Source organism: Phaenicophaeus curvirostris, chromosome 3 (assembly GCF_032191515.1).
Source record: "Phaenicophaeus curvirostris isolate KB17595 chromosome 3, BPBGC_Pcur_1.0, whole genome shotgun sequence".
Taxonomy (NCBI): domain Eukaryota; kingdom Metazoa; phylum Chordata; class Aves; order Cuculiformes; family Cuculidae; genus Phaenicophaeus; species Phaenicophaeus curvirostris.
This window is the reverse complement of record NC_091394.1, coordinates 8,635,522-8,662,826: the sequence shown is the minus strand read 5'-3', so window position 1 is coordinate 8,662,826 and position 27,305 is coordinate 8,635,522. Positions and strand designations below refer to the sequence as shown.

General features: G+C 40.1%; 1 protein-coding gene across 2 annotated transcripts in view; it reads right to left on the bottom strand.

Annotated features, from left to right (window-relative positions):
* Positions 1-26,885, bottom strand: part of ANKS6 (ankyrin repeat and sterile alpha motif domain containing 6) — a 37,124-nt gene extending 10,239 nt beyond the window's left edge. For both annotated transcript variants that reach the window (XM_069853339.1, XM_069853340.1), the window contains exons 1-11: positions 26,531-26,885; positions 22,503-23,002; positions 18,142-18,186; positions 14,302-14,506; positions 11,266-11,372; positions 9,634-9,782; positions 6,967-7,177; positions 6,184-6,233; positions 4,985-5,188; positions 3,465-3,630; positions 2,605-2,774 (exon numbers count right to left, since the gene is read on the bottom strand). In XM_069853339.1, coding sequence (XP_069709440.1) covers positions 2,605-2,774; positions 3,465-3,630; positions 4,985-5,188; positions 6,184-6,233; positions 6,967-7,177; positions 9,634-9,782; positions 11,266-11,372; positions 14,302-14,506; positions 18,142-18,186; positions 22,503-23,002; positions 26,531-26,877 — 2,154 coding nt within the window. In that variant the 5' untranslated portion in view covers positions 26,878-26,885. The remainder of the gene's footprint in view (positions 1-2,604; positions 2,775-3,464; positions 3,631-4,984; positions 5,189-6,183; positions 6,234-6,966; positions 7,178-9,633; positions 9,783-11,265; positions 11,373-14,301; positions 14,507-18,141; positions 18,187-22,502; positions 23,003-26,530) is intronic.
* Between the last annotated feature and the right edge of the window lie 420 nt (positions 26,886-27,305).

Here is a 27,305-nt window from a genome sequence, read left to right as displayed (position 1 = left end):
GATGCCTGCCTTTCTATAATTATGCTTCTGTGCTATGGCGTAAGTGGAACTTTTCTAGACAATGAAAGAGATGAAGATTAAAACCAAAAAAAAGTTATTTGAGTGGTAACATTCCTTCATTGCTCTCTCCTCTGCTAAAACATACTACCTCCTTAGCCTAGCATCTGAACTGACTAAAAGCAAGTTACCGTGATAAAAATTTGAGAGGTCTCTGAAAAGCATCATGAAAACATTTCATTCCTTTGTCCCTTACTACTTCCCCAATTTTCCCTGTATTCTGTTATTGACCATTTGTGTTCAAGAACGGTCTTCCCTCTACAGCACATTGTCTGCATTTGTTTAAATTAAGCCACCCTGTAATTTGTTACTCAGGTTTTTTTTCTTCTTTTTTCCTTCTTTAAGGCTTGCACAATCTCACTCCTCATGGACAATTTTCACTAAACTGATTAGTGTAACATTACTGCATTTTTAGATTTACTTCCAAGCTCAGACTGCATGGTCCTAATGGCAGGGCAGAAGCATTTCCACAATGGATATAGATGTTAAATCTTCAGCATTACAGTGATTACAACGAAGGAGGCTGTTTAAGTTTTTGCAGCCAGTGTGGATTCCTGAGTGACTGTATTCTCCCAACAGATGCTGATGTCTCAAAAATCACCTCAGATGTCTAATATGTGAGCTTCTAATGCAAGACCCACACTGATGACCTGTTTTGCTGTTGTTGGTAGAGTGAAACTCATCTGGACATCTGCACAAAGAGGACAAAGAGGAGTTGTCTTTCCAATATACTGGCATCATTTCCATTTAAAAACATTTCCAACAGTATGAAGAGTTGCCTTCTCAGAAGATGATCTATGTGCTGGACACTGCATCTCACTACTTCTTTATCCCCTAATGTCTTCAATTGTGAGTGTAATAGTTAAACATCTTTGTGGCAGCATTGTTGTAACAACAGGCCCCAAGATCTGCAGCTCAAAGCTCACAGGCACAGGTATTATCAGGTATTATCTCTAAATAGGTTAACTAATATAACTTGAGAAAAATAAGCAGCTGCACACAAGCAGCTCTTCTGAAATTATTTTCAAGATAAGAACAAACTGAGAGGAACTGCTGAGATTTTAATTAGAAAGATAGTGGTCAGACCACCTCTGAAAAAAAACAAAAAAACAAAACCAAACATTTGGTAGCTCTTCAGTAGAGGAGACTTGAATGAGGGAAGAGGATAACAAAGTGCCTTTGTCTATAGGAAAGAAAGAGACAGATCATTTATAACCTGGAGAGCAGTTATGTGGGATAGAAAGGAAGGAAAAATTATCATGTGCCAAAGAACCAGCATGAGTCCATAGCTTTTGGTGGTCCAGCAGTCATAAATTTTAGTTCCCAATCTCATCTTTGGAAAGCAACCAGTAGTCTCTTCAGAATCAGGACTGATAGATCAGAGACAAAGTGATTGTTCGTGGAAACTGTTTTGGCATTGGTAGTTGCACGCTTTTCTTTTTCTGATTTTTGTCCTCCAGAAATCTCAAATCACTAAATCACTAAACTACTTTGTAACTTTATTTATCATTGATATTTACTTACTGTTGCCATAAAAGATATCTCAGAACAAGATAGCAAATGTAATAATTTTATCCTATGGCCATTTTTGTTTTTTTCAGGCAGAACATCCAGAAGAATCACATTAAAAGATGCAAAGAAAACAAAACAAAGCAAAACAAGCTGTTTGGAGAATACACAAGCAAAAAGCTGGGAAATTTTGCTCTTGGTTATTTTTCAGAATACCAGGCACTAGAACTAACCCCCCAAATTATGTGGTTTCCTTCTATTACTGTCTGAAATGTAATGGTTCCCTGAGTGAATAAACCCATACATTTCACACTAGTGTATCACACCTCCCATTATGATGCTGCTTTCTCACATGCATCTCTGCAGATTTTGAAGGCTTAAAATTTTAATCCTTAAAATCTTTGTACAAAGCAGTTGCTGACTTTGAAGTAAGGTACAAAAATGGGCAGGTCACAAGGGTAAAGCTATTTCAGGAAACTGATAGGTAAGTCAGCACAGATAACATGGCCTGCAGTCAGGAGCAAAACCTGACTTTGGTGATAACTTAATAGTCATACTGTTTAACAATAATACCTTGTGGAGCAGACTGGATACACACATCTTGTTGTGGTGAGCGTATCTCATGTTCTGCTCTCAAGTTCTGCCTTTGGAGGGAAACTTGCTATACTGCTTCAGAGTAAAGCCTACGAATAACTAAACTAAAACACTGGACTCAATCAGGGCCATAGAAAGAAATAATGAGAAACTGAAGCCAACAGCGCAGATCTATCATAAGATCAAGTATTACACTTACTGTTTTTAAAACAGATTGAAATAAATAATAAAGCAAAATCATGCTTCATTATTAAGTACAATCTTTTCTAGACTTGAAATGAAACTGAAGGTTTGTGGAGCTGAAGTTTCCACTACTGTAACACAAGTTCATTCATTTTAGGCTGTGTGATTTCACGCAGCTTTATTTATCAACAACCCATGACTGAGATGTAACCTATTAACATCAGCCAATCTGGAAGGACAAAAATTTATGCTCCTCTGTACCTTTCCAACATGTCCATTGCCAACAATTTGAGCAGACGGCAAATCAGACAAGGTGGATGAAGGAGTTGATTGGACTGGGCTATGCTGTTGGCTCGGTTTCTGTTCAGGTAAGCCTGCTGCTTTTCTTCTTTGGGCTGCAATCTGAGACAAAACATTATCTGCGCTGCCACCTAAGGAAAAAAAAAAAACAGAGTCAAAGAAACCATAATTTTAAAATATTTGTTAATTCTCAATTCTCTTCCCTCCACCATTCACTTTGTTTTAAAAACTGACTGGATGAAGCAAGAGATAGAATTTTAAGGTTCGGACCTGTTCAGCAGCTGTCAGGAAAAGAAACAAAAACCAGTCACAAGAGAAGACAGAAACCAGCCTTGTCTATACAGTCACAGAGTTGACTTTAGTGATCTTTGGATATAGGTTTCCTGAGCTGCTTTCACCGTATTGTCTTTACAGCTGCCAGATACAATGCTTGCAGAATTTTTTTCAGTTGAAAACCAATTTTTATTTTAAACAATAAGCAAGCAACATGGATAAGAAAAAGAGACGGCTTTAAGAAATGTACGTTGCAATGAACAAGCATGCATCTGATTGATTGTGAGTGGACTCACTAAAATGAAAATTTTTTTTCTGAGACAGGGGCTAGCCTACGAGATTTCTACAACAGACATGAGGCTTTTGTTCCCTTATGTAGACGTCCGAAGTTCAATCCAATTTTGACAGAAATTAGAGAAGTTTGACTTACAAAGCAGCAGGAGCCTTCAGAAAAGGTTTAATATCTTCTACCATCACCACAAACACTAATATTTTAGCAGAGCCAGATTTAAGTGACTTTCTTATTCAAAATAAAAGCAGCACGGTACCTGATCTGTTATGCAGTTCTCCTCCATGCCTGTTGATTCCTGCAATGTTATTGGATCCACCAGAAGAATGGGGAGAATGGTTGAAGTTGTTGGAATTTGAAGGAGATGCAGGTCTTCTTGCAAATGCTGGTAATTTGACTGGTCTCGTACCTTTGCTGACAGATGTCTGGAAAACAAAAAGCAAAATCTTATCCATCTTTCTTTTTGAGCAGAACAAAGATCAAACTTTAACTGCTATTTTTTGTACTGTAAGTTCTGAAACTTCCACTACAGAGCAAAAGGCATATCAGAAATAATCTTACTTTACATATACAAATACATTGAATATATATGTTTATATAGATATATTGTATATGTCTATTTAACAAAAGAGATGTCACCATATTAAAGGCTTTAATTCTCCTTAATCTTCAGCCAAAACAAAACAAGCATGTACGATGCACCTGAAATACAATATGCACACTATTACAAGCAGTGGAGGGGGTAAAAAAAATCACACATGAAATTTCTTTCCTGCAGAATGCTAGTTTTGTGACTCATCTCATGCAACACCCACCATTTACTTCTCAACCATCATACAAGTGACATGAATTTTCTCTGCTCCAGTTGCACTTTTATATTCCCTTCAACCTAAACATCCACCTACACCACTTATTTACTGTTGTAAACTGCTAAAGTAGCCTCTGGTTCCACTCATAAATTTTAATTGTCAAAACAGGTACAGTCATTGGAGTGCAGAGGAAACTGCTCTGGTTTGGAAAAAGACTAGGGGTAGAAGAAAAGAAAGTAAGTCAGGGGAGTAAGCACTTCTCCTTTTTCTCCTACTAACTATGAAAGCAAAGGTTGTCAAGGTTCTTTTGCTTCCTGTCTCAAGACAAACAAGCTATTTTCCTTTTCGTTTGTGTTTTCACTAGAAATGTTGTAGAATCAGGCAAGTTTCTTCTATAAAAAGCAGAATTTAGTCAGACTTCTTTGCCTTTTATAATACTTGCATTTTAAGGCTGTATGCCTTCAAGCCCAGTTGACTGCTGATTGCTACAATTTTGTCTACTACTAATTTTTCAGAATGTTGTGTCTGTATATTTATGTCTCACTTATATTTCTTCTTTCTTTCCTTTTCTATTCCTAAAAACTGAGAAATTCTCATTCTTTTCTTCTGCCCTTAGTCTTTTTCTAAACCAGAGCAGTTTCCACTGCACTCCAATGACAGTTCCTACTTTGGCAATTAAAATTTATGGGTGGAACTAAAGGCTACTTGAGAAGTTTGCAGCAAATTTCTTAGGGCTGGACTTTATTCTTGTTAACAGAAAAAAAGTCATTTCATTTCCCACATATTTTTTGTTCCATCTATGTTCCTTCCATAGAGATGTGCATTCTTCCTAAACAGCAGAGCTTAAAAGGACAAGGCATTACTGACACAGTGGCTGTAAAGGAATTTCTAATCAGAAAAACAGTGTGGCTCACCAAGCAGCAGGACCTGGACATAAGACAGTATTTTCACACATATTTTGTTTGCTTACTATATCAGAGTTACCGCTGCTGTTAAAATCATGCTTGATCACTCTCTGTGGCCAGGCAGTTCTCATCTGTTCAGCTTTGCCATCTTTGCTGATTCGCGTTCGGTCTGAATTCCAAAGCTCAAAACTTGAGGGTGGTAAGAAAGGCGGTATCACTGCTTTCAGTTTATCACTGGGCAGCCTGGTAAACGGAGCACTACTTCTCAACTATGAGAGGGAAACAAAGAAAGGGGAAAGAAAAGACCTTCTTAGGTAAGACTGCTGTAAGCTAAGGAGGTAGTTTCAAAATTTTAAGTTAAATACAAAAATGGAGATGAATGTATTTTTAAACAAAATAAAATGGAAATGAGACACAAAAATGCTATTTGAGAAGATGTACAATACATAACAACAGAGAATCTAATGGACATTCTGGCATCTGTCAGTATGCTTATGCATTTAACACAATGAGTAATAGTTCATTAAGTGGCAGAAACTGTCTCTTCATTTATTGGGCTGAACCTTGCTTCAAATTGATTTTAACTGGAATGCTAAGAATTAATTTCCAAAGAAATAACAAGACAGGACACACGGAAACAGTGTTCAAGCTGTATATGTTCTCCTGGAAGAGAAAAATACAACACAACTGATTTGGCTCCCTGGAGTTCTGTCAGTCAGTCACATCAAAAGTTACTCAATCTTCTTAAAAAGAACATGAAGGATAACCAGTTACATTTAACGACATCTCCAGGGAGTAAGCTGTAGGGGAATTTAAAGCTACAGCATAATAAAAGAAGAAACAGAATACTAGGAATACACACCCGAAATTAAATAGTATGTGGTTGCCTCTACAAGTAATTTCTCACTTTCACATTGTACTACATTCCATTCATATTTTCCTCACAGCATACTGCCTGTCAGCAACAAATCAGCTGTTCTATCTATTTTACCAATTCATTGCTGATCATACAAAAGTATGGATAACTCTTGAAAAAAGTTAGTACTTGTCAACAGCTTCCATCCGGTATGACTTGTAGTACTCCTTATTCTAAGAACTACTGATGTATCACAGCCTGTCAGTTCCTGCCTAGTGATTATCAACAAGTAAAAGATCTCTTTCTAATGGTGATTTGGATAGGAGGTAAAATAGATAAATAAATAAATAATGGGAGCTGCCTGACTTGCTGAATTGGGCTGAACGTACCAAGAACACTGCAACATACCATGGTTGCCAACAATTCATCATCCTTTCCTCCTTTTGCAGAGTTTACACCTGAAAAAGACATAAATGATATTTTATTGCTTACATGCTCCTACTTCCATTTTCAAGGATAGCTTACTGTTTTCAAACATTTAACAGCTTTACCCTCATTAAGCACACAGAATAAAGTTTTCCGGTGACACTGTCAGGTACCTGAAGTTAAGTGAATAGTTTTATTTCACATCACAAACTATAGGGGTTTTGTACAGAGTGCTGTACAATTTCACTAAATGTACTTTATGATTTGGGCTTTTCCAATCTCTTTCTTCTCAGAATTATTTATTTATTTGTTTGTTTAAATAAATTTATTTTCATTACACAAATTAGTTTTCCAAATATACTAACAACTTTTGAGTGGGCGCTTAATGGTTCTTGCCACAGAACAGTTACATTGTTATATTAGCATTTTCCTACTTAAATGATGCTGCCCTCATTATTCAGCATGATCAACACTCGGGAGTAAAAAAATGTCTCTTTCTATATGCAACAAACAAGTTAAAGAATCACAAAATGGCCAGGGTTGGAAGGGAGCTCTGGAGATCATCTAGTCCACCCCACATGCTAAACTAGGTTCACCTACAGCAGGTTGCACAGGAACGGGTCCAGGCAGGTTTTTAATATCTCCAGAGAAGGAGATATTTTCAGTTACATTAGGCTAAATTGAAACTAAATCAATGAAACAGAAATAGTATTATCTTGACTATCCCATAAGAGCTCACTTCACTTAAGACAATTCCGGCTTTACCACTAGCTTTGTTATTTGTGATCCAAGCTGTAGCAGCCTCAAGGTTTCCAGAGGTGTCCATATCACTCTGTGAAACTGCCTTTATGGTGGAATTTAATGATGGTTCAGGCTCATCAGGAAAAGGCACAAACTGATTGGAAGGAAATCCATGACGCAATGTCTGAGTCAACTTCAGCTTGCGGAATCGATTGGACATCCTGCTCCACCAGGACTAGATTAATAAGAAGACACAACAATTTAGTTCCAACTAAAAGGAGAAAAAAAAAAAAAAAAAGGAAAATAAATGTGCAATTAAGTAATCCTTACAGTAGTGAAATATCTGTCGAGAATTTTTGAGATAAACTACAAAAGCAGTGTTGAAGTGGTTTGCAATTACTAGCAGAATCTTTCACCATAATTTGTATGCATAAGATTAATCGTTTTCCTTATTATTCATCTGGCAAATGACATACAGTACTTTTCCATACCATCTGGAAAGACAAGGTAGATAAAAGCATTTGGGCAATTTGAATACAGAATTTTTACTGCTACATGGCAAATAATAAATCTTTCCATTAAGTTCCAATTTCACTTTCAATTCTTACACTTGCTGGCAGTAGTGAACTGGCATGTATGCTTTCTGCTTTTTAGAAGTGTGTGTATAAGTTTATCCAGTCTGCATTAAAGTCTCTCCTTTAAGATTTTCAAGATCAGTGGCAAATTAGAAGAATTCTAATAGTATTCCTGTCAAACTAAAGATCCACAACCCATACAGTGCTGCTATACAGATAACTTAAACCCTGCCAGACTAGAAAGACCACAAACTGAAAAAGAGCAAGGCAAGGCAACAACACAAACCTTAGGACTACTGCATGTACCATACAGATATCACACACGGGGAGATTGTTACTTGAAAGGAACACCTTCTCTCAAAATAAAATTTATCCAAGTATTTACAGACCTAAACATTTTTACAGGCCGATAATACAAGATGCTTCAAGTATTTAGTAAGACATTTCTCTAAACTATATGACACCTAGAGGCTATACTGAGAAGACCTGCGTAATCTGTATTACTGATTATGTGGCTTATAGGTCAGTCAGATTACAAACATCTGAATATTTCTTAGAAAAGATTCTTCTTCACTTTCTGGAACACTTTAATAAAAAAAATGAAGTAATGTAAAAGTGATGATACTTCAACAAGGGAGCTTTATGGGATATCCAATCTAGATAACACAACTTTTGCAGTTTACTTTTCATTCTTAGTCATTCGTTCTCACCATACAAGTTCCCTTCTCTCCTTGACATTTAACATTTTCCAACTGCTTACTTACGTATGTCTTCCCAACTGTCATACAGTAGAACTAAGTAATATAAATGTAAACTCATTCCCAGTAAATCATTCCTCCTAGCAGACAATCATTAAAAAGATTTTAAATCTGCACACAGTTTTAGTAGTGGATAGAGTTCTCAGACCTTTGTATCTCTAGAGCCATAACTAATAAAGATTTACATTGCTTTCAGCAACAAAGACCTGACGGGAAAAGACAAGAGAGACAAATAGCTCCAAGAAAGCAATAAAACCCACGCAGTTCAGCATTTATTCACCTTCTGAAAGGAACCGAAGGGGTAAAAAAATCCATCTGGTTTTAACACAGCTACAATGACCTTACAAGACAGACTGTTGCACAATGCGGTTAGTTTGTTACAGGAATAAGCTAGCTTCAGTGAACAAGATCACTCCTAAGGAAGTGTCATCTTTGTTACTCTTCTTCACAGTGCTTCTACTTCCTTAATAGATGCTCACACCCACAAACTAACCCAAAGTGGAGTAAGTACAGCCACTATGATGCCACATAAAAAACTACTGCTCTGCAGCAACAAAGAATCATAGTGGAGATGTTCATCTTGTCCTCTAATGTTCAGAGTATGGTGGTGTGAGCTCCGGAGCTTCTTGTCTGCTGTTGCAGAAGATTGTGGCCTCTCCATATACCCAACCACATGACATACATACAGAAGCTGGAATAAAGGGTTTTAACCTACACTGAAGCACCTAAGTAACAAAGATGCACTTGTGGTTAAAAACAGTATCTGTCAAAAGGCTGAGATCTAGTAACAATGGAAGAAGGCAATAGTAAAAACCAGAATCCATCCAACACAAACCATTCTATGATTCTATGAATTCCTTAACAGAAAAAACATATAAATAGGCAGCTTCTCACTGTGTCAGGAGATACTAACCATATATCCCCATAACGCATCCGCTCCAATTTCAAAAAAAAAAGGAAAAAAAAAATTAGTATAAAAACAGTCTCCCAAAACCAGAGTACCACTGGATTTTAAAGGCTGATTTAGAATTAAGTTCACATAATGGAAATTCAGTTCCAAATTTATGAACGTGGTACCTTCCACTACTTAATAATGAGATTTACTTTTAGGCACTGAAAAGCTTTGACCCAAACTCTTCCTTAAAAGTCCTCCCTTTGCCTTCCCACATGACAAAAAGAAAGATGAACACACGTTACATTCCATAAAACCAGGAAGCACTGTCAATGAGGGACTCAAAACACACAAAAAAAACCCCAGTTGCATACTAGATCAAAAGTACATATAGCAATGACTTTCTCTGCTTCATACATTACATGAAACAATGCAGTGGATATTTATTAAGAGTGAAGATATTTACCTTCAGACCACCTTTGTGATCTGGCAACATTGGGACATTTAAGGATTGCCTACTTTTGGAACAAGGCAAAGATGATCTGTTGTTCAGTTTATTCTTGTCTTTGTCTACTTGCATGCAGGCTGATGCCAGTAATCGTACAAGCTCTGTGTCTGAAAGAAAAGAAAAAATCAAGATAATGTTTAGTCTGCTTTGCTTTCCCAAATAATGATTGATACACTGACACTTTCCCTATAAATCCCACATAAGTAGACCACGACTTATCATAAAATTGATCTGCCTGATAAACACAAAGCAGATGAATCCCCAAAACCTTTTTTATTGTTGTGTTTCCCACCCCTTCTCCCCACAATGGACTGCAGTCTTACTATCACCTCTCTAAAGCTATTTATCAACACAAATAAGCATGCTATTCAGTCAGAATCAGTCACGTGTGACCACGTGAACTGCCTCCTCTTGCACTTTGTGGAAGTTAAGAAAGATATTGTAATGCTCCCTTTTCTCACCTGACATAGAAGAGAGAAGAGAGAAATGAACATTCTTTCTTCAAGCGTAGGTTGCAGAAAAGAAGCTTGAAATTAAATCCCAAAGAGAAAGGAGACGTTCAGCCTGGACAATGAAGGGACTGAAAAGACACGGTAAGAAAAAAGGTGGACAAAAAAAGTAAGAAAGAAAGGAAGAAGAAAAAAAGAACAAGTATGAGATAAGGACAGAAAAGCAAAACAAAGTATTCTGTAAATCTGTGCACTATATGAAGTCAGGAAAGACTTTCTGAAGGGTAGGCAGAACTGATCTATACATATATTATTCTTGCTGAACAGGTAACAAGAGAAACTACTCTGTCCTTCAAGAAGTTAGTTATAAGAAAAAGAAATATTCAAGGTATTTACTTATTAAAATTTCATATTATTAGTGATCTACTTTTGACAAAGTTATGTGCTTATGACCAAAAACACCAAAATGAGTAAACACAGAGAAAACAAAGATTTATTCCATTAGCAGTAGTGTTTTCTGACTTCAGATACAGCAATTGAGTACCAGGCAAGGTTAATAACAACAAATTACATAGGCTAAACAAACTACGACAAAAATTAAATGCCTTTCGTTGAAGCTTCCCCCCAAACATCCTGCCTTTTTCTAAAGCACTCCCATGAAAAACAACCTGAATCCCAAAGTGTGACTTACTCTCAGCCTTTACAGCCCTTGTGGGAGGCTTGGCCAGGAGTTCACTAGCTTTGTTTTGAATGTACTATCTTTGCCACGTCCCTCTGCTGCTGTTTACTGAGTAGAAATTTCTAGCTGAAGTTCATAGCGCTGTGCTAATGACACTACAGAACACTGAGGCCACCATAGTCAAATGCTGCTGGACTGGCTCTGGTGACAAAACCAAGATATTTTGGAGCATCTTTAAACACAAGGGCAAGATGAATGCATAAGATCTGTCATCCCATAAATGTATACATCTATCTAACCAAATTAACTCAAACTTCACCATTTCAGACAGCATCCATTCTTGGTCCAGTGCAGCACAGGCCTCAGAGGATAGTTCCTAGCAACTTTAATGTATTTTTTAGATTGGAAGACATGTCCATCCGTCTGTTTTGCATTTCCTAAGGTCTCTTTGAAATAACATACCTGGATCATTCAGCAGCATTATCAGGTCAAAAGCTGTGTATCCATTTTTTGCACGAAGATTGACGTCAGCTTCTTGATTTAACAAATACTTAACAACATCTTTGTTTCTTTATGGGAAGAAAAAAAAACAACATTGCTCATGTTAAACAAAACAAAACACAAAACTGTAATACTCCATTTTCATCCCTTTTTACCATTGCTGCTCAACTAGAGATCTGAGTTTTATCTTTTCTACACCTGATCAAGTTTAAAATTTGTTCACAAGATATTCAGAAGTCCCCACAACTCCTTTGTCAGTCACTGTTTTACTCACGATGAATTACATTAATCAACACGCAGAAAGTCAGCTTAAAAAGTGTAATTTGAATACTCAGTTTCTTAAGCTGACTCTCTAGAACTGCCTCCAGAATTTGCTGCCAAACACCTTCCCAATGAAAGGTCATTACTCCAATACTTAAAACACAATTCAGAACAAGTAAGAAAGTGTATACAGAAAAGACAAACTGACTGAAGATAATTTAAAAACTCCAAACAGTACTTCACTTAATTACAGATATAAATTACATTATTGAGAAAGCACATTATCACCTCCTTAACGTGTTTAAAACACAAAAACAATCAGCAATAAATGATCATCAACACAAATACCTTCCAACAAAAGCTCATAAGAGCTAGTTGTGTAAAAGGAACTCACCATCCCATTTCCATTAGCCCCTCTCATACACCTGAGTAAATAAGCAGTTGCCTTGCGAGTTAAAAACAATACTGTAATTCAGCCTACAAAATAAGTAGAGATAACAAAGCTACAGAAAATATATTTAATACAAAACTCCTCTTGAGCAAAGACTGACCTTGTATAAAAACAAACTCTGACACACAAGCAAAATGGAACAAAAATGTTCTTAAGTAGCAATAGTTGACTACAAACTAATACTGAATCTGAGAAACAAATCTCAACCACTCCACTTCAGAGTGCTGCTACTTGTCAAACAGATGAAGTTTTGACTTCTGAACTCACTCCAGATAAAGTCAACTTGAAATGAAGGAGGAAGGTTTCTCTTCCCTTTCAACAAAAAAATCTGCTTATCCTCACCACAGTTTCTCTGTATACTCTTTATTACTTTTATTCTCTTCCTTAAACCTGTGTTATTTCCCCACCCTGCTTTCCAGTTCCACACCTTTAAGGCACACAGAGACACAATCCTTCAGTGTCCCTAGCTCACACAGACTCTGCCTGCTCCCTCCTTCAAACTAGAAAACCTCTGCAACACTGTTGCTCCAGGGAAGCAATAAGCAGGGGCTCTGGAGACTAAAGATTTCCAGTTGTTACAAAAATTCACAACTGGCTCGTGCTGACCTAGGAGAAAGGCTATGATACAAAGTATAGAATTACAAGAGTAAGTATTCATGCACATGAGGTGCCCCAGACAAATTGGGGCGCCCTGAATGTGGTCTTATGCAGGGTTCTTGTACCCTTCAAGCATTTTTAGGTACAACATGATTTGACTAACCATTAACACCCACACTACCAATTAATAATCATAGTAAAACTTTGCAAAACAATTGTATTTCTGCAGCATTGTCGCCACTTGTCTATTCATCCAAATGTCTCTGGAGTCAGTCTTGCTATCATTTCTTATCTATCACCAAACAATACTGAGAGGGTTTCAAAGATGTGCTAGAGGGTCTATGATGCTGGCATTATTTTGGATGAGCAGGGTTATCTTTTATCCTTCACAGACAGCTCTAAGCTTCAAAGCAGCCAAGTCCTTACTTCCAGGGCTTCGATATCATTCTTGTCCTTCCACTGAGTTGGTGTCCTTTAAGTTTGTTTTACTTAAGCATAAACAATACCAAAGTCTCCAGTAAAATTCCACTACTTCAGCATCAAGTGTATTAACAAAGTTAACATTCACTCATACTATAAAGTCTGACTGATATAACAGGGAAAGAAATTTTCATAACACAGTCCTCCAAGAAACTGAAAGGGCAGTATCTGAACACACGCAGCAGTCAGCTGGACTCTGCGCTTCCACAGATGAGTTCCTGAGTAGAGGACTTGCCAGCAGCCCTGCGTATCACTCTGCTTGCTGCTTCCACTCCAGCTGTGCACTCGGGTGGCTGCTGCTAAGCAAAACAGCTGCACCAGAAGAACTGATCTCCAGGCACTTCTGCAAAATGTCTGTTGCTATTAACAGTGCTGTCCTGGTGAGGAAGCACAGACTCTCATCTGATGTAGGCTCAAGGACCTACTTCAGAAAATTTTCATAAAGCAACAACAACTTGGTATCCTGGAGCAGAATATCTGCATTTGTACAATAAACATAAGTGCTACCACACAGCAAAGCAAACCTTCACCTTCCTGAAGGTCTCCTCTACAACGATGCAGAAGAGTTCAGCTTCCTAAACTGAATGCTCTGTATTCAGACAATGCCAAATGTACAAGAGAGATCACATGTAAAGTATCAGGATGATTTCTGTGGTCTGACTCGTAAGTGCCCATCTTCCTTTACAAAATAGCTTTAGAGGAAGTAACAACCAGTTCTCCCATAGGCACATTTTGGAAAACTCAAGGAAAACCAAAGGCTGAATTGGAGAATATAAGAAAGGTTTCACGACTGGAAAATATGGCACATAGATGGGTGACTGCCTTGAAGATTCACAACTTGATGTAGGCCTACAATCCTGGCAGGAGGTGATATTATCTTACAAAACACTAAAAAATATCAAAGGATGGCAGTTAAAACGTGCATGAAACCTCTGTGCTCCTGCCTGGAGCACTATGTTCCCAGCACTTATTGAGCAAGATTCAAGCTCCCAAATGTGGCACTAATTCTTAAATCCAAACAGCATTCAAGTCTGCTCTGAAAAGCTGAGGGCACCACAAGAGTCATAGAAAATTGAAGCCACAAGTCTCTCGAACCCTTGTAAGACCCTTCTGCTTCCACAGCCAGCGTCAAGAAGATGTTTTTTCTTTTTGTCACAAGAAGAAGGAAACTCCTTTACTGCTAGACCCAAAGACAGCATATATCTTACCCGTGGTATGTGGCCTGCATTAGTGCTGTCCAGCCATGAACATTATCTTGTTTGTCAATATCAGCATTTTTCTCAACAAGGAGCTGAACAAGGGGCAGCTGTCCAGTTACAGCTGCAATCATTAATGGAGATGCACCATCAACATTGGTAATATTGACCTGACTTGGGTCCCCATCAACAATCTCTTTAACCAGCTGAAAGTTTCCTGCAAAACAGTGTTAAAACATAATCTACATGAGCAACAGAGAACTGTTTCATCACCGAATTAATATGTATTTTGGTTTGCTGACATTGGTCTACAGTTACAGGAATTAAGCCAGAAAAAATAAAGTGGAATCATAGAATGCTTTGGATTGGAAGGGATCCTTACAGGTCACCTAGTCCAACCCCCCCTGCAGGGGTAGGGACACCTTCAACATGATCAGGTTGCTCAGAGCACCATCCAACCCGACCTTGAATATTTCCAAGGACAGGGCCTCCACTGCCCCTCTGGGCAACCTTTTCCAGTGCTTCACCACCTTCATTGTAAAACATTTCCTCTTTATATACAGACTAAACCTACCCTCCCTTAGTTTAAAACCATTATTCCTTACCCTGTACTAGAACAACTGCAACACTAAAGCTAAATATTTGTACTGATCTTTGGTCTTTCAGTTAATCAGTACATCTTCCCCAGCTACAAAAAATCATGGCATGAGCAGGAGACGCTGTTTACCCTCATTTTCCCTATCTGTACTCTTGCAGCACAATCCCATTACAAGAGTAATTTTCTACAATGAACAACTAAGCTATGAAGGCTGTATAAACTGCAGTGTAGCCCACATGTAAAAACACGAGTAGGGAACATCTCTACTAAATTGTCACAAGATGATGTCACAGAAGGAAAACTGATGATGCTGAGACACCATGACGTGTCCTTCAGCAGGATGAAGATCCCTGTTCCATATCCATAGGCTGAAATCACAGACAGCAACCATTTTTGAATCAGAGTGGGTACAAAGGCATTCTGAAAGGTGGTGAAGGCCATCTCTTGCCTTAAGCAGGTAGAACAATGCTCTATGTCACACTGATCCGTAAGTTCCTCTTACAAAGGCGGTTCACAGATTCTAAAAACCTCTACTGATACAATTCGACAACCTCCCAAGGAACTAATCAATTCCAGTGCTCAACTTCCTTATATTCAGAAAGATTTTTTTTAAATCTGCCTCCAATATTTGAATTAAATCTCCAATGCAAAACTTCCCTACTGTTTGTTCAATAGTAATGCATTAGTTCTGGACATAGTTCTAGTTCTTTAAATGCGAACCTAATATTCAAGTTTCCCCATAAAGAGGCTAGTAGTCACTGAGTTCTTGTCTAGATTAAAAAAAGCAGTACAAGGTATGTTAGTGAACATATTTTAACAAGGTTGTAGGTTTTTCCCTACACCTTAATAGAACTGCTTGTTCTTACATTTAAAAATGTATGAAGTAATCAGGGTTATCTTAAGCAGACAGCTTTAACTCATCCAGCTTCCTTACTTTTTTGTTAACGTACGGCAGGCAAAAGCAGGGAACAAATTAAGGGAAAAAAAAGATCTCTGCAATCGAAAACGTACCACTGCAGGAACAGAGTCAAGCAGCATCAGATCATAAGCTGCCGTGCAAATGCTGATTGATGAGAAGCTTTACATGAGCCGGCAATGTGCACCCACAGCCCAGAAGGTCAGCCGTATCCTGACCTGTATCAAAAGAAGCGCGACCAGCAGATCAAGGGAGATGATTCTGCCCCTCTACCATGCCCTTGTGAAACCCCACCTGGAGTATTGCGTCCAGTTCTGGAATCCCCAACATAATAAGGATATGGAACTGTTGGAATGCGTCCAAAGGAGGGCTACAAAGATGATCAGAGGGTAGGAGCACCTCTGCTATGAGGACAGGCTGAGGGAGTTAGGGTTGTTCAGCCTAGAGAAGAGAAGACTCCAAGGAGACCTTATAGCAGCTTTCCAGTACCCGAAGAGAGTCTACAGGAAATCTGGGGAGGGACATTTTACATGAGCATGTAGTGACAGGATGAGGAGGAATAGCTTAAAAGGGGAAGATTTAGATTGGACATTAGGCAGAAAGTCTTTACGATGAGGGCAGTGAAATGCTGGAACAGTTTGCGTATGGATGCGGCTGCCCCTCCCTGGAAGCATTCAAGGCCAGGCTGGATGGAGCCTTGAGCAGCCTGGTCTAGTGGGAGGTTGGAACTGGATGATCTTTAAGGTCCCTTCCAACCCAAACCATTCTATGATTCTACAGTTATATGAAATGGAAAAATTCTCACTTTTTCAAAAAACCTCAGATGATAAACTGCTTCATGGCAAAAGCTGCCTTCAACTCGATCACAAACATGAACATTTTCCTTGAAAAGTCAGTCAGCACCTCAGACAACCCCTGCAGGTACTTGAATGCATTCATTGAAACCAACACCCACCCGTGCGACTCAGCACATTTCTTGTAAGGGGAAAAATAAAAATCAGAGCTCTGCTGTGCCTTTGTATGTCCCAGTTTAGTAAAAGACATCAGTTGGCTTTCTTAACACATCCACATCACAGACTTCATTAAACAGAAACCCTGGGACCCACAGAGACTCCAGAATTTACTTTGAACTCTGGTTTGGACACTTCTTAACCTAGAGAGTTGGTTCTTTAACAATGCTGTCATCCATAGCCAAGTATTACAGAAAAAAAACAAAAGGAGCGCGTGACTAGTATTCATTTGTCCCTCTAAGAATCCTTCTAACCCAGCACTAAGGTTTAAAAATCTCAACCTGAAAGTCACAGGGGTACAAGAAGGCCAGCGGAACTTTCTGAAATCTAAATGACCTGAGGCCTTTCTAGGAAGTTTTGCTAGCTTACGTATGAAGGGTCAACATTTACGAGAGAGCGCCCAGTACTGCCATCTATCACCTCTTTCTTCTCCACTATTGTATCTGCCTATTCCTATTTCCAGCAGCCATAAAGTTCCTGAGATGGTGACTTATGACGATTAATTGAAAAACAATTGTTCAACTGTTGTACCAAATCCAGAATGAGACCTGAACGCTAAGGCCTGGCTTGGCCATTTAAAATACACCTCTAACTTTTCAACAGAAATGTAGCGACAATAAAACTTGAAAGATAGCTGTTGATTTGAAGACGATGCATTGTTGAAATCCATTTGGACAGATGTTGAGAAAAACTGGTATTTTCCTTCACAAACATCACTCATCCATGAATAATAATTAAAAAAAAATATAAAAATACATCAGAAACTGTGAAAGTTGCTAACTCAGAGCTCTGTTCAGGTTGCAGCTCCCTGTTGAAAGCAGGAAGGCAAATCACCAGCAATTTTCATGGGACATCCCTCATGAGTTCACTGGACATAAGATTTAATCTCACATGAGAATGACATGTTCCAATATTTGGGGAAAAAAAAATAGATCCATCAGGAACATTTCTTTACTATTGAGTATTTTTTTCTGACTGTCTACAGAACTAGGGCTGCCAGTAACAGGCTAAATGTGCTACGGTCCAAGTTTATCAGGAAGGAAAAAAAAATCATACTAAAGGTAGCACGGAATAACTGGAACTACTAAATTATATCATTTTGGCATGAAGGACACAACTAGGAGTTCATATTTTCTTACAGTGGAACATGAAGAAAAATAATTCTAAACTACAAAAATAAATGTATTTTTAAAACTAAAAGAAATATAAAAAAACCCAGTAGAGTTGCATGTTAAAACAGAACATGTCTCAGCTTCACATGTTAACAAACAAACGTGCTCTGAAGTTACAAGAACCACACCTGGTGGACGAGCTCTGTCACTACTTACCCAATTTCAAAGCATGAAAGACATCAGGTTGGCTCTTTTCTGTATCTGGAAGAAATACAAATATTTCTATTAGTAACTACTAAAAAGCAAAAATTTCTAGTAAAATTTTTATAGCATAATATATCAAAGAATTTACATAAAGGTAGTATAAAACATAGAATCATAGAATAGTTAGGGTTGGAAAGGAGCTTAAAGATCATCTAGTTCCAACCCCCCTGCCACGGGCAGTGACATCCCACTAGATCAGGCTGCCCAAGGCCCCATCCACCCTGGCCATGAACATCCCTCAGGGATGGGGATATATGTTTGGACTTAAATGTAATAAGAACTAAGAAAGCACTAATCATATTTTTATTTCCTTTGGGAAGAATGACTCACCTGTATGGTTCTCCATGAAGAATTAAAGCTACAAAGTATTTATAAAGCACAAGCATTTCAACTTCCATTTTCTATCAAAAAATTGTAATTGGAAACTTCTGTGTTTCCTGTCTCAAAGACTAAAATACTAACTGAAGACCACAGGATGGTTCTAGGGTATGGCGTAATCTTCTATACAATAACAAACACTCAAATAGTATAGGATTATTTTGACAGGTGACCCAAAACGAGTTTTAGAAGACATCCCATTTTTACTTTGCCTACTGTAATGCCAGGTTAATTTCTGAAGGTCACAAAAAAACAATAGTGATGATTTAACTACATAGCTTGCTATTTGTGTAAATAGATGTCTTTCAGCTCAGAGATCATCATCCCCATAGCAAGAACTGCAATAATTACAAATGTTAATATTTAGAGTGAAAGATCTTTCCTTCAACACGCCTCCAACATGCTTTGAAACCGCTGACACTACGTAAGATGAAGAAAAAACAGTCACATATTTTGCACTTTCCATTCAAGCCATTAAAATATTTCCTCCTCCATCTTCAAAAGCATAACTGACACTACAGAACCAATGGGGTAAAAACATTTTAAGGAAAACAAGAAGATGGTGAGTGATTTCCCAAGCAAAATTCTGCCATTTTAAAAGGTTAACATTCATAGCTTGACTCCAAAGGAAGTAATTTGAAAGTGCCAAACAAAATCAACGACTGGAAAGGCCCCAAAAACATGACACGTATTTTAAGACTGGGAAAGTGTGCTGTGGGTCCTACATTTCCCCTGGTTTGGAAACCACCCTTAAACAGTTCCTTCTATATGATCTAACCATTGGAAAACATACTTCAAAAGACTAGTTTAGAAAAGGACCAGACTTCGTACTTGGCATGTGAAAACCCTGAGAGAGAGTCAGTGTCTAGGAACAAGAGACCATGAGGAGGCGCCAGTAGGAAGGACTTGCTGTTTGAGAAAGCTGAAGCAAGGGCAGGGACAGAACACAGGCAACACCCAGGCCATTTCAGATAGTTTTGAATTTGTCACTGAAAACAGCCCTGAGAAGAGAGTTGCTTTCTTTTGCAAGGCAAATCGCCCTATCCATGGCAACAGATCAGAAGGCAAATTCTTTTTCTGCTGCCTCCCCGATTAGAAAAAGGATCTTTTTTCTTCACAGGATATAAAAGACTTTGGTGCTAGGAGGAGACTGAAGCCATGGTAAAAAAATCAATGCAGAAAGCTCTGTGGAAGCTTAACATTTTCATCTTCCCCTCTGTGCCAATTAGTTACTACCCTTGTGCAGATGGAAACTACCCTCCCAGCAGAGGTGAAACGCACACTTATCTGCTTTGAAGTCCACTCTCCTCTCTTAAAGAGACTTCTTCATTACTTTAAATTGAATGACTATGGAAGACTTTCAAAACTCATCAAGACAACTCTGCCTGCACGTATGTCCTGTATGTGCAAATGCACGGACAAGGTATAAAGCCCTGCACTAGTGAATCCCACAGAGGTTTGATTCTCTCTCTGTACTGAAACCAGTTGACGTCTATTCCTCAGGGACTGGTCATGAGCAAATGTCTATACTCGGCCAGTTCTGTCTGGCAGTGCGGCTGTATGAAAGCCCTAGCTCAAACTTAACCTATGAGTCAACATCTGACTAAGTTAACACCTTCTCTGAAGCAGAAACAAATGCCAGATTTTTGTCCTTGCTTCTTATAGTATAAGGGAAGCTTGACCTGCAGGAATGGCACCAAATGTAAATAAAATAAACAATTTGGGGGACTGTGGGCATAGTCACACAGTAGTGAAATAGAAACAGAAATAGATAAGACTTAAATAAGCCAATTCAGGTATCACAAGGGACAGAGAGCTTAGAGTGGACTATCACTCCAGTTTATCTTTGAGAGTGGATGAATGGTAGTACCTAGAAAACCTTCTTAGATTTCATAGCAAGTATTCCAAAGCTCAAAAATCCAAATGCAGCTCTTCCAAACCCTCTTGTTAGGGATCTCCCAGCAGTGATCTGCATTGTAAAGCACAAATATTCTGAAAAGTGTCCACAAACAGCCACATGTAGAATGAGGTCTCAATGTCTGAAATGACTTATTGATGTTCAAATGTCCAACACAATGTCCAAATGAAACTGTTTGATTTCAGATTTAATGCATTTCTGTTAGCATAAACAAACTTCCGGAGAAGGACAGTGAAGCAAATCCTCAATACTTTTAACAAAACTAACATAAAACATTATTTTGAATGAGCTACAAAGAAAAGCTAATTTGGAAATATATCTAGGAGAGATATTCATAATTAAAAAAATTTCTAAATGCTAAATGCAGTAACATTTCAAACTGGCAGGTTTAACCTTTATCTTAAATAAAAACAAAAATCCTAGGAAGTTACATTCAAAAAATTGTCAACAGGATAGAAATTTGCTCAGTTATTAATAAAACTCTAAGAATTACTGGTAAAAGACACACAATATACTAATCCATCCTTTTGGTTGAGTGCATGGTCCTGGATATACTGGTTAAGACTGAAGGAAAAATGTTGTAGTCTAGGTTTGCTTGCACCTTCCCAAACCTTCAGATCCCTTAGTACAAGATGTTCCTTCACTCTACAAATTCCTGATTTTCTTATATCCTTCCACGCACATGGCTAAAGCTACATGACAACTGCACATCCTTTAATTACACGGTCACAAAATGTTTCTTTATTGGTTCTTGTTTCATTCAGTGCACATAATGAATGTGTTACTGGGCAAAATTAAAAACCATAAAAGCAGACTTTCTTAACTTCATCTGAATTGAGATTTGCATTGAGATAATGTTATTCTAATGTAGTTTTGTACATACACAAGCAGTGTGTACACCTGTCTTCACGAGTGTGCACAAACAGCCATTGTCATGATGGAAGGGAGGAGATTAAGGAGATTACTTATAAATTTAAAGAAGTCCTGAAGTTCATTAAGTACTCTGCTCTCCTGTGAGGAACAGAAAAGTAGAGGCCATGCTGATTTCTTATTCATCCACATTAATACTTGGTTTTCATAGAACACACAGTCCACTATCAAAGGACTTGGAGCAGGTTTCATATATTCAGAAAGTGGTAGAAGAAACTGTTAGGTTAACCTCAGCTGGCCTTCTGCCTAGAAAGGACTTGGAGCAGGTTTCATATATTCAGAAAGCGGTAGAAGAAACTGTTAGGTTAACCTCAGCTGGCCTTCTGCATGTCACAGGTCTTGTATGCCACACCCAGTGAAGATAATCCAATGATGAGTTTTAGAAAGGCCACAATTAACCACAATTGCAATTGTTAAAGATTGCACACCTCTACTAAGTCACTCTAGGTCTAAGCTTCACTGCAAAACATAATGTCTTATTTCCCATTCAGATTTTTGTAACATGAAACTCACAGGTTTTTTTTCTTTGTCTGCCAGTCCCAAGGCCCTCCAATATCAGGCTTCCCACCCTGAATATGGACACTCTATTAATCACATCTCTTAACCACCTCCTCATGAAAATAGACAGACTGAACTTATTAAGTCTCTCCTTACAAAGCAGGTTTTCTAGATTTCCTATCTTTTAGGGCTTTTCTGAGTCTCTGATATCCTTTCTTTGCTATCCAATTTTGGGTTTTATATCCGTTCTTCAGAGCCATTTCAAGCAGCCCTTTGTAATTTTCTTCCTAAATGAGCACCTGGAACATGTGTTTTAGAAACAAAAAACATTTAAAACATTAACATATTTTAAAATTCTTCACATTATTTTTATTGGAGGACAGGAATCTTGTCATGCTAACATGGAGGAAACTTGTTCAAGTTGGGCCTCCCTGCCTATACCCAAGGCAGGTGTGCCTACTCCAGCATTTTCAAGGAAGTCCAGTTACAAATTATAAAGAACACCATGTGCACACAAAACAAACTCTTCAATTTCTAAATATGCAATGCAAACTTCAAGATAGCAAAACAAAATACTAACATTCCGTACCTGGCTGAGGTCTGATTGTTGTCAGAGACTCCAGGTAGTCCTTCATGTCTTTGTGCTTGAAGCCAACGGAGATTTCAAAAGGTGTTTTATGTAGTACATTCAGGTGATCAGGATTGGCACCTTTCTCCATGAGCTGCTGTGCCAAGCTCACTTTTCCACTAACAGCTGCCAGCATTAAAGGACTCCACCCCATAGTCTTCACAGTGTAATTACAATCAGCTCCCCAGTCTAACAACAGATGTACCACCGCCTCATGTCCATGCTGAGCAGCTGCCATTAGTGGAGTGATATCGGGAAGGTCATCTCTGCTGCTGTTAAGTACACTTGTGCTAAAATGGTCATAATTGTCTACAAAAGCTCCAGATTCCAGCAACAATTTCACCATGCTGACATGGCCACCTCTGGAGGCCATTGTAAGGACACTGGCTCCTAACTTATTCTGTGCATTGAGATCAGCACCATTCTCCAGCAAGATGTGAGCCACGCTTAGATGTCCAAACCTTGAGAGAAAGAGATAACAGGAGAATTAACACCTTGGATAGCATAGGCTTCTCAAAGAAAACCAACATACTCTGAACACAGAAAACTCTGTTTTGGTTTCGTTGCAGTGCGTTGCAGCTGCTATGTTAGGTTAGTGTTATTATTTCAGGAGATTACTGTATCACTAAGCTAAATCAAAATCCTATGTAACATCAAATATCTTCCAATAAGGACAGTTGTTATTAAACCATTAAATCCTTCTTGCGTGCAATACGTAAAAGAACTTGGTCAAAGTACTGAACTCTGACACCAGTTTCACTACTAACACAGCTTTGACACCACTTGACCATCAGAGGCTCTGGTAGTTTGGGAGCAAGCAAAAAACAATCATGCAAGCCATACATCCAACCAGCTAGCTAGCTATAAGGAAATGGAAACCCTTTACCAGTCCACAGTTGAGGAATCCCACATTTTAATAAACATAATACACTGACAACACATGCACTTTGTGCTCTTGTTGCAGATATCATACATTACTATACGTTTGTGCAGCATTTAACACAATCAAGCTTTGATCCTGAAAGCAGTCTTTGTAGGCTGCAGCAAAGCAAGTATTAGTTGAGGAAATCCCAAAGAATGCTACTAACCACTAACAGAAGACACGAGACCAAAACTTCTATTCATAAAGTACACGTTTGCAGAAGGAAACCTCCAGGGTCTGTCTAGTCCCTAGGTCTACAATGACAGTCTTCACTGCATCACCTCAGTAGAGCCCGCGATCACTGTACATGATTAATTTTATTCCCATATGCTATCTTCTGTCCAATTTCAACAGGACTAACCACAGCTAGAAAACTGAACACGTACACAGTTGAAACCTAGGTCTGTACAAATACTATGTTTCCTTTTTGGTTACTCATTAAAAAGAAAAAAAAGAAACAAGAAACATGCTCTTCCACTTTTAAGCTTTATCCACAGGTTTCAATGATATCTGCAGTACTTCTCAAATGGCAGCAAGCAATTTCTTTAAAACAGTGAGAGGCTTGATATTGATTTGAGTGTCTTGGTTTTAGAGCGTATGGTTTTCATTAAGGGAAAAAAAAAAAACTAAGAATGTTTCTGCCACTTTTTTTTTTTTTTTGACCTTCATAAAATAACAAAATTGTTGAACCTTGTCTTCCTTGTTCTTACCGAGAAACCAGCTGTGTGACTCATTCCTTGGGAACTTTGTATGGGTTTTAAATTGAAAAGAGAAACCTTGACTTTGAAACAGACTGTTTTCTTCCAAGTATTTTAATTTGTTACAAAACAAACAAAAAAATTAAAAAATATTTCTCCTTTCAATTAAGCACTGAACTACTACAGGAAAGCATTTCCCTCCAACCTCACAAAACACATCTGTAAGCCCAGGGAGAACTTGTGTATGTAAAGATGAGCACAAGCTCAACCATGAGCAACACAGGGACCTCCCACAACCCAGCCACAGGTTACACAAAGCACAGCGTCACTGATGCTGAAAACAATCCAGTTCCGTCATTTAAAACCACAGAAATGATTTCTTATATCCTCCAGCAAACCATTTAGGAAAGCATAAAAAAGCCAACTGAAATGAATTCTTGCTGTTTACTGGAATGCTTTATGTCAGAAATTAGTTTTCAATAGATAGGTGAGACATACACATATTAAAAAAAAAAAAAAAAGAGAAAATTAAGAAAGGGTGCGCATGTATCTTCTTGCCCCAGAAGGAAAGAGAGGAGCAGTGTTTTCATGTCTAGGTTACCCCTCACTGTGATTCTGCACTGCCTTTACCCAAGAAATGGCACACACAGCTTCAATGACCACATCCTTAGCTGTTCTAGTACAGGACAAGTAGTAATGGTTTTAAACTAAGGGAGCTTAAACTTAGTCTGGATATAAAGAAGAAATTTTTTTTACAATGAGGGTGGTGAAACACTTGTGAGAATTAATTGATAAGTTTTGTTGCAGCTGGTTTGTATGTTTAATTATCTTGTTATATAAATCTGTCTTGTATTGAGAGATAATATGCAGACAATCTCCAGACATGATGTTTAGTTGTCTTGCAAGATGCAGTTGTCTTAGGTCAAATGATAAACAGAAGGGAGACTCTGGACATGGTCAAATACTCCAAAAACATAATGAGCAATCTTGCAGAGATTTATATGGTTCCTTGTCTAAAACTAGTGTATATATATATATCCACTACTTTTGTAAGATGGCACGCCTTTTTTAGAAGGGCATCCAATTCAACACTGAATTGTAAAATAAAAATATTGTCTCTGCTTCAAAGACTTTGTCCTTTGCAATATTTTACCAATGAATGAGTGTTTCTCACACACTAGAGGAGGTTGATGGAGCAGGGAGGCAGGGGGCAGTGGAGGCCCCATCCTTGGAAATATTCAAGGCCAGGTTGGATGGGGCTCTAAGCAACCTGATCATGAACTTGAACATGTCCCTGCTTCCGCAGGGGGGTAGGTCTGGGTAATCCGTAAAGGCCCGTTCCAAGCCAAAGCATTCCATTTTTCAAGAGAAAACCTAACACTCCAGTATAAGGGGCACACAAGACAGCTGGGGAGGGGATTTTTACAAGGGCATGAAGTGGGAAGATGAAGGGGAATGGCTTAAAATTGAAGGGGGGCAGATTTAGACCAGACATGAAAGAATCATAGAATCATAGAATAACCAGGTTGGAAGAGACCCACCGGATCATCGAGTCCAACCATTCCTATCAAACACTAAACCATGCCCCTTAGCACCTCGTCCACCCATGCCTTAAACACCTCCAGGGAAGGTGACTCAACCATCTCCCTGGGCAGCCTCTGCCAGTGCCCAATGACACTTTCTGTGAAGAATTTTTTCCTAATGTCCAGCCTAAGCCTCCCCTGGCGCAGCTTGAGGCCATTCCCTCTTGTCCTGTCCCCTGTCACTTGGGAGAAGAGGCCAGCACCCTCCTCTCTACAACCTCCTTTCAGGTAGTTGGAGAGAGAAATGAGGTCTCCCCTCAGCCTCCTCTTCTCCAGGCTAAACACCCCCAGCTCTCTCAGCCGCTCCTCATAAGACCTGCTCTCCAGCCCCCTCACCAGCTTTGTTGCTCTTCTCTGGACTCGCTCCAGAGCCTCAACATCCTTCTTGTCATGAGGGGGTGAGAAATTCCTCACGATGAGGGTGGTGAGGCACTGGCTGCCCAGGGAAGCTGTGGCTGCCCCATCCCTGGAGGCGCTCAAGGCCAAGCTGGATGGGCCCCCGGGCAGCCCTGGCTGCTGGGAGGCGTCCCTGCCCACTGCAGGGGGGCTGGAACTGGACGACCTTTAATCTCCAATTCCAACGCAAACCACTCTACGACACTCATCCAAATCCAAACTGGACAACCCCTCCCCCTCGGGTTGGAAGGGACCGTGCAGACCCCCTGACTCCGCGCAGCGACCTCCCCCCACACCCCCCCCAACATGGCGCCTCCCGCGCCGGGGGGGCCCCGCGGAGGGCGGGCGGCGGCCGCAGCCCGAGACACCCCCCCCCCCCCCGACCCCTACCTGGCCGCCTGCATCAGCGGGCTCCACCCGTAGTGGTTGCTGCTCTGCACCGAGGCCCCTTTGCGCAGCAGGAACCGCACCAGCCGCTCGTGCCCCGCCGCCGCCGCGAACTGCAGCCCCGTGTTGCCGGCCTCGTCCGTGCAGTCCACGGCCACGGCGGCGGCCGCCGGCGGCGCGGAGGGGGGGTCGCCGCGGGGCTCCGCCGCCGCCTCTTCGGGGCCGCAGGAGGACGGAGCCGCCGGGTCGCCGCCGGGCAGCCCCAGGAGGCGCCGTGCGGTGTCGCAGTCGCCCTGCTCGCAGGCGCGGAGGAAGAGCTGGACCTGCGGGGCCACCCCGCTCTCCCCCATGGGCGGCGGCGGCGCCGCGCGGCCCCGCACCGAGCCGGGAGGAGCCGCCGGGAGGAGCCGCCGGGAGGAGCCGCCGGGAGGAGCCGCCGGGAGGAGCCGCCGGGAGGAGCCGCCGGGAGGAGCCGCCGGGAGGAGCCGCCGGGAGGGCGCGCGGCGGGGAGGGGACTGGGGAGGCGCGGGGGGAGAGGGCCCTGAGAGCGGAGGGGCCGGGCAGAGCTGGGCGCTACCGGAGCAGAGAGGAGCGGTGCAGCGCTGGTTCCCTCGTTGTTCACTTCTCGTTCCCTGGCTGTTCAGTTCTGGGCCCCTCGCCACAAGAAGGATGTTGAGGCTCTGGAGCGAGTCCAGAGAAGAGCAACGAAGCTGGTGAAGGGGCTGGAGAACAAGAGGAACGGCTGAGAGAGCTGGGGGTGTTTAGCCTTGAGAAGAGG